The sequence below is a fragment of the Tupaia chinensis genome, unplaced genomic scaffold (genome assembly GCF_000334495.1).
Source record: "Tupaia chinensis unplaced genomic scaffold, TupChi_1.0 Scaffold139218_1, whole genome shotgun sequence".
NCBI classification, from domain to species: Eukaryota; Metazoa; Chordata; class Mammalia; order Scandentia; family Tupaiidae; genus Tupaia; species Tupaia belangeri.
Window position 1 is genome coordinate 481,384 of NW_006199107.1, and position 8,255 is coordinate 489,638.

Here is an 8,255-nt window from a genome sequence, read left to right on the forward strand (position 1 = left end):
GCTTCGCCCGGCGGCTCCCCTAGGATTGTCTGAGCCGTCTCCGATGACCGTGAACTCTCCCTTTCCTTTTCTCGGTGCCCTTTGGAGTAATTTGGAAAGTGGTTGCGGAGGGAGGGTTTCCTGCCCTTCCTGCGAACCTTTCCACTGCGGACGCGGGGGAGAACATCTGCCTCTCTGGGGGCGCTGAGGGTTTGCTCCCAAAGTGTCGTCGGGCAGAGGTCTCAGCCTCAGGCCCCTGGGAAGGGCGCTCTGATGTCGTGATTCTGAGCCGGTATCGAGTTTTCCCAGGCGCACCCCCTTCCCTTATCTATCAGCCCTCGATAAAAGGGCCCAGCAAGTTTAAGTCACTGTTCCTCAACCCAGGGTGGGTTTCAACTGAGTTTTGTTATTTGCTTACTATCTTTTCTGATGAATTGAAAAAAAACTGGCTTATGCATCTTGATGGAGTGAAAGCCTCCTTTAGTTGCAGGGTACCTGGATTTCAGAACGCTGTCCTCACTTTTACGTGGGTTGTGTGTGTTTCCTGCAGAGGATCCCTTCTCCCCGTGAGCATATTGGCTAGACTAGAGAGATTTACTACCCCACTGTGGAGCCCAGGAAACGATTCAGAGAGTTCCAGTGACTTTGCCAAGAATCAGAGCTGTTAAAGTAAAGAGGTAGGAATCTGTGGTAGCCACCCTAGAAAGCCAGAATAGAGCTCCACCCCAAATTCCATCAGGTATAGAAACTCCGTGATCTCTCTCTCTCTCTCACACACACACACACACACACGCACACAGCATGAAGGTATTACTTTCATAATCGAGGTCTCCAGGGAGAGTAGGAGAGACTTCTCAAGCAGGTCCTAACTGGCTGAAAGGGCCAGTAGGTGGCCTACAGTTTAAGATAGCTGGATCTCACATAGTGAACTCTATGGTTCAAGTCCCCAACCCAGCAGCTTGAAAATCATGCCAGGCACGTGTGCGTGTGTGCTCAAAATCCTGAGAGGATAATGGAAGAGAAGCTGTTGTTGTGTAACCAAGCCCCAATGGGAGGCACTTGCTCTGGATAATGCACGTACCCTCCTTTGGCAGTTAATAAAAAGAGATCTATAAAGGTTGTGAATGATGATAAAGCTGTTGAGGAGCTGTATGGGTAGCCCGGTGAAGCTGTATCACGTCCCTCTGGAGGTGAAGGCAAACTCTGGCTGAGAGGTTGTTGAAAGAGGCATTGAACAAATAGAATATATCAACCAAATCCATAATATCAAAATGTTTACTAGTTGCTAACCAGTAATTTCAATAATACTGCAGGGGGGCCAGCACACAGTGTAGTGGTTAAGGCGCTAGACTCCCATGTGGTTGAACATGGTCTGAGTCCTGGGCTTGGTGTCTTCAAACTCATGTTGGGCGCGTGTGCGTGCGTGCCCAAAATCCCAAGAGGAGAATGGAGGAGAAGGGATTGTGGGATGGCCATGCCCCCAGGGGGTGCTTTCTCACTTTTTCTCTCTCCGCCTCTCCAGTGAGTGCATGCACCCTATAGGAAGAATCTCTGTCTCTCAAAAAAGAAATTGTATTGAGCGTAGGGGTATTTAAGGATAATACCACAGCACTAGGGTGCAGCAATCAACCAGGAGTCACCATTTGTTCTTTCTAAGTTTAATAGGGCAAATTGGGCTGTTTTATGGAGAAACAGTAGGGGTAAATACTCTTTAATTCATTAGGTCTTAGATAATGGGTTTTGATATTTGACAGGGGTAATGACTCTTTCACTACTTAAGTCTTATATAGGAACTTGTTTTAGTTTTATACTGGGCTTTTTTTTTTTTTTTTTAATTAGGGGTTGGGGATAGAGGACCATGGGATTTCTCAGGTTTTTTTTTTTTTTTGGAGAGGTTTTCACTATAGGGCGCGTGCGCTCGCCAGACAGACAGAGAAAGACGTAGAGACAGAAAGCGAGAAATCGCCCCCCAGAGGGGATGGTCACGCCGCAATCCCTTCTCCTCTCAGGATCTTGGGCATGCACGCACACGCGCCTGGCGTGAGTTTTAAGCCACCGGGTCCGGGACACAAACCGTGGTTGACTACGTGGGAGTCCAGTGACATAGCCATTACGCTAACTGCTGGTTCCCGAGATTTCTCATTTTTTTAAAAGCCAATTTGTAAGCTCCAAAGACTTGTTTTAAATTTAAATGATTACTTCTTAGGTTAGAATGTCCATGGCCACTGTGGGATATTTTAGGGCAATGCGAACCATGACCATGGGGAATTTGGGCAATAGTTCTGATGGTTAAGGTGAGGCATACTATTTGTTACCTATTTTATGTTTAGTAACTACCCTAAGAGTATAGGGGATTCTGTCTTAGACTGTTTTCTCTTGCTATAATAGAATACCAAAGACTGCATAATTTATAAAGAAAAGAGGTTTATTTTGATTTATTTTTGTGTACAGTTCTGGAGGCTGGAAGTCCAAGGTTGGGCAGCCAGCCACATTTGGTTGAGGGCCTTACACTGTGCCATAACATGGCAGATTGTGTGTCAGAGCGCTGAGCAGGTGCATGCAAAAGAGGCAAAACATGAGGGGTGGCCTCACCTTACAACATCCTGCTCTCATGAGAACTAATCCATTCTCTACAGAATTAATACAGTCCCACAAGAATTAATCTAGTGTCATGAAAGAACTAACCCAGTCTCCTGAGAAAGACATTAATGTATTTTAATGACCTAATCACCTCTTAAAGACCCTACTTCCCAACACTGGCATAATTGGAATCAAATATCAACTTGAGGGACCAGCAGTTGGTGTAATGGCTATGTTGCTTGATTCCCATGTAGTCAACCGTGGTTCAAGTCTCAGACCTGGTGACTTAAACTCATGCCAGGCATGTGTGTGTGCGTGCCCAAGATCCCAAGAGGAGAATGGAGGAGAAGGGATTGCACCGTGGCCATCCCCCCTGGGGGGTGATTTCTCACTTTCTGTCTCTCTGTCTCTCTCTCTCTTTCTGGCAAGCGCATGAGCTCTATAGCAGAAACCTCTCAAAAAAATATATGTACTTGAGTTTCTCAGAGATAATCCGTATTTAAAACATAGCAGATACTGTCTTTTAATGTAGTGGGCTCTCCAGGTGTAACTATAATTTGAGGACCAGTATTGATTAAAGCTATGGAGATTTGCCAATTGACACATTTCAGCAGATATTTTTCAAAAATTTATTTATTTAATTTTTAATTTTTAATTTCATTTTTTTATACAGTCAATCACATTCTCTTTTTTTCTTTTTGAGAGTTTTTTTTTTGCTATAGGGCGCGTGCACTCGCCAGACAGACAGACAGAGACAGAGAGACAGAAAGCGAGAAATCACACCCCAGGGGGGATGGTCACGCTGCAATCCCTTCTCCATTCTCCTCTCGGGATCTTGGGCACACATGCACACGTGCCCAGTGTGAGTTTTAAGCCACCAGGTCCGGGACATGAACCACAGTCGACTATATGGGAGTCCAGCGACATAGCCATTATGCTAACTGCTGGTCCCCAGTCAATCCCATTATTTAGCTTACGAAGTGAATATTTTAACATGTGAACATTTGTCTCTAGTCCAGTTGACTAAACTATAAAATATCTTTAACAGAAATTGGCACGTGTCTTTGTCCCATTAATGCTTTTCCTCCCCATTTTTCTTCTAATTGTTTTTCCTCAAGCCCTAGTCTTTCACACACAAGATATCTGTATTTACATCTGTTTACTCTGTTTCTGCTCATTGAGAACCTGTGCTGTAGAGGCACAAAAGCTAATCTTACCTTTTGTTGTATAAACTTTAATAAGTTTGTATTTCCAGTTAAGGCAAATTATGGGCTTCTGTTTCAGTTTGTGTGTTTGTTTTCTCCCCATTTAGGCTTATTTTTTTTCTTTCTCCATCCCTTTTTGAAGGTTACTGGATATACTGCAGGTGGGGGGCATGCCCTTTCATATTTATGAATTTCTCCCGGAGAACCTCAAATTAATATCATTAGGATTATGGGCTCACTGCTGCCCCCTGCCCCCCAGCTGTTGGCAGTGTTTACCTTACGGGGTTAAGAACTCCGGGCTTAAGCCAGGTTGAGTTATCTGTTGCACCACAGGGGTGCCATGGGTGGTGTTCTCTATTACCCTGGGGATCAGGAGCTTTGTTATGACAGAGGCGTGGGTGGGGCTTCAGTGGGCAGCAGCAGCAAAAGCAGAATTTGAGGGTCCTGGTGAGCTATGCGCTCTTATAATGGCTCTTTCCTTCGCCTTTTGTCTCTTGTCTTTTTTTTTCTAACTCCCTAATGACTGCTCTTTTATGAGCAACCACCTGGCAGGCCCACTTCTTGAACAGAGTATAATCATTGCCCAGAGCACCCGATAGATTAGGGACCAGTGCCTGACTGAGACATCCGACTTGTTCATTTTAACTCTATTGCTTGTATAAAGCAGAGGTGATTTATTCATTTCCCTATCGATGGACAGGGAGGTTATTTCTGTTTTCTTTCAAACATCCTTGACTCCATGTATATATTCAATTGCTGGGTTATAGTATTTGCCTGACTTAGACCCTGCTGGGCATTGCAAATTGTTCTCCAAAGTGGTTGTACCAACTAACACTCCCAATAGATTGCATTTTTTAAGAGTTATTTTATTTAACTTTATTGATCCATTTATTTTCATTTGACCAGAGAGAGACAGAGTGAGAGAAAGAGAGAGATAAAATGAGAAGGCAAGCTGCCAGGTCTGGGACTTGAACCACAATTGGCCATGTGGGAGTCCAGCACTCTTAACCACCACGCCACTTGCTGGCCCCGTACATTTTTATTGTTTAATTGTTCCTCTGGCAGACTGTGACTTTCTGTAGTCCGAGGATTCTGCTATGTTCGTCTTTGTATCTCTAGTGCTAATTAATTACCTAGCAAATAGAAACAGTTAGAAAATAGTTGTTGCATGTATAAATGTATGAGCTATAGAAGCAAAAACATTGATTATTGTCTTCTGTAAGTTTATTTTTTAAAATTAATTTATATGTTTAAACATTAACTCGTTTTTTAGAATGGGCATTTCTCAATAACTAATTTGTTTGATACTAATTTCCAGAAAATAAATGAAGAAGATTCAAGCCTTGCCACTGAGTTACAGGAAGTACAGGAAAATCCTAGTCCACCTGTGGATGAGAATAATACAGCATCAGCTAAAAAACAGGGACCAAATCTGCATAACTGGAGTGGTGACTGGAGCTTTTGGGTAATATGTTTCCATTTTTATATCTTCATTTTAATCTCAAAAATTAGAAGTAGCAAAATAACTTGTTTAAACTTTCTTTAAACCTGTACCAATTCACATAATACTTATATTTTCTTATTAGCATCTAGATTTTAGACATTTGGGTTTAGTCCAGAGTCCCAAAGACATTCTGGGTTGTGCTCTCCTTTGACCACTAGTATGCACTATTGTCTGATTTGATGGAACGTCTGCTTCAGATTCCTTATGAGAAATTGCACCACAGGGCTGGACCCCACTTACATCATCATTCATTGTGTAAGCAGGAGACCAGCATCACACACACCACATTTTAAATGTTACTGAGAAACCAGCAAGTTTATATCATGTTGGTTTAAAAAACTTAGCTCCTGTACCTGGACAGATGTTTAACAGTGTTTGGCCTGTAGCGTGTGAAGACTGTGGATTGGGTTTCTAAGTCAGCAGTTTCGTATTCAGTTTGCACTGACTCTCTTGGTTGTGTGAGGTGGATGTGCTTCAGGTTTCCTCTCCGTAAAGTGAGACCGCTGCCTGTTGATTACGCAGCTGAGACCTTAGCGATCAAGAATCACGTTTCTGTTTCCACACAAAGGTTAGATGATATATGTATAGCATTCTAAATCTAGCAAGTGCTGTCAGAGTTGTGAGCCATTTGGTAGAATCTCATATAGTATACCTGTAAGTAATTTATAAGATGTTAGGTTATAAGGCATATGTAGTTCCAATATTAGTTCATAAGAAAGCTGATTTCTAGAGGATTAGGTATTCTATTAGAAAATAGTAGATTTTCTTAAGATTTTAGAGTAGACTAAAAAAAAGACATAATATTAATAGGTTATAATGATTAGTACAAAAGTTATGTTCGTAATAAGCAGGTTAGTTCATTGAATGTTAATTGAATCTTAAGATGACCAACAGCTTCTGATTTCCTATTAAGAAATTAACATTGTAAGTATCTTTTAGTCACGTTCTTTTTTTTTAGATAGATTTTTGCTGTAGGGCGTGTGCGTTCGCCAGAGATAGAGGGAGACAGAGAGACAGAAGGTGAGAAATCACTCTCCGGGGGGATGGCCATGTCACAGTTCCTTCCCCTCTATTCTCTTCATGGGATTTTGGGCACACACACATGTCCAGTGTGAGTTTAGGACCCCAGGTCCAGGACTCGAACCGCAGCTGACTACATGGGAGTCCAGTGACATAAACAGTACACCATCTGCTTGTTCCTCTTTTAGTCATAGTCTAAGGGAGACATTTAATTGCTAAGTAAAATAGCAAAATAACTTATTCTAAAAATCATGTCATCTATATTGACTATATTATTTTTGGTCACTTTTAGAAAAGGTTTATATCTATTGCAGTGTTTTGACCCTTCTTCAATGTGATTTTTATGACTTATGTTATAGACGGGGCAGCCTTTCTATGGGGCTAAGGAGTTACTTTGGTTACCCTTGGCAGACTTAAAGCCAGAAGAAAACAACACATGAAAGGGAAAAACAAACAAACAAACAAAACAAAACACACACACACAAGGGAATGAGAGAATTCAGAAAAAGAAGAGAGATAAAGAGAGAAATGTGTTTTCCATCCTGGCCAGAATATGGTTATGTGGGGCAGCAGACCTGGCATCGCCTGCCAACCAATTTGAAATCCAGAATCTGGGCCCAGCCTCAGAACTACTGCATCAAGATCTTCACTTTTCACAAGATTTCCATTTGATTTGCCTGTATTTAAAGTTTGAGAAACACTAATTTATGGTTATCACGGGCCTTTGGATCCTCTCTTTCTGTCTGCTCAGGCCCACTCCTGCCTCTCAGGAGTGTACTTTTACTTTTACTACATAAATTATCTTTTCCTTACATTAAAAAAAAAAAAAAAAAAAGGGCCTACTTTGTTACAGTTTGGGCCCCTAAGCTGATTGTTGACACTTTATTTTGAAGATTTTTTTTGTGTGAATTCACAGAGAGTAGACTTAAAGACAAATACAGCATCTCAGTTTTACAGAGTTTTCTAAAGGTCACTCACCCAGAAACCAAAACTAAAGAACTCAGAAGTAAGGGACCAGCAGTTAGCGTAATGGCTATGTCACTGGACTCCCATGTAGTCAACAGTGGTTCGAGTCCTGGACCCGGTGGCTTAAACTCACGCCAGGTGCATGTGTGTGCGTGCCCAAGATCCCAAGAGGAGAATGGGGGAGAAGGGATTGCAGTATGGCCATCCCCCTGGGGGGTGATTTTTCACTTTCTGTCTTTCTGTCTCTCTCTGTCTTTCTGGCGAGTGCATGCGCCCTATAGCAAAAAAACCTCTCCAAAAAATAAAAAAAAAAAAAGAACTCAGAAGTAAACAACAGCAAAACCTCCCTGCAGAGAAGTTTGTGCTGATAAATCTGGTAATAACAGGATTCTTTAAATCTTTATTTGTATATAGTTTTCTTTATATAGTTTTGCCATCTTTTAGGAGATAAGGGATGTACTTGGTTTGACATGGACAATAGCAAGTAATGACAGAGACTCTCAAAAAGTGTAACAATCGAGGCCCTGCATTGGAAGCCAAAGGTCTACACGACTAAGTTGGTTCTTATACAGTTCTAGAACTGATAGACATGATGTTTAGGAAGTCTGTAAAATCAATAGTACATTTTTTTTAAATCCACCAGTTTCTACCGTGACTCTACCATGTTGCTGTGTTCATTTTCCCCATGATAATGTAAGAATTGAATAAGTAAATTAAGTTGAGGAAATTCACTGAGGGATCCAAAGTGACCACAAGGAAGACCTATAGCATAATAGGAAAACATTCATAAGACACATAACCTGGTATTTAAGCAGAGAGTTAAAAATGTCAGAACTGGGCCAGCGTTTGGCATGATGGTTAACAAGGGTAGACCCCACATGGCTGGCCACACAGTCTGAGTCCCAGATCCAGCTGCTTGAAAAATATGTCACGTATATGTGAACAACATGCTGGGTATGTGTGTGTGACCAAAATACCCAAAGGAGGGGAAAATAGAGGGA

General features: G+C 41.8%; 1 protein-coding gene across 1 annotated transcript in view; it reads left to right on the plus strand.

Moving 5' to 3' along the window:
- GRAMD1C (GRAM domain containing 1C) overlaps nt 1–8,255 on the plus strand; it is a 116,399-nt gene that overhangs the window by 6,274 nt on the left and 101,870 nt on the right. The window contains exon 2 of the mRNA XM_006161821.3: nt 5,083–5,229. Within this exon, the coding sequence (XP_006161883.1) occupies nt 5,083–5,229 (147 nt within the window). The remainder of the gene's footprint in view (nt 1–5,082; nt 5,230–8,255) is intronic.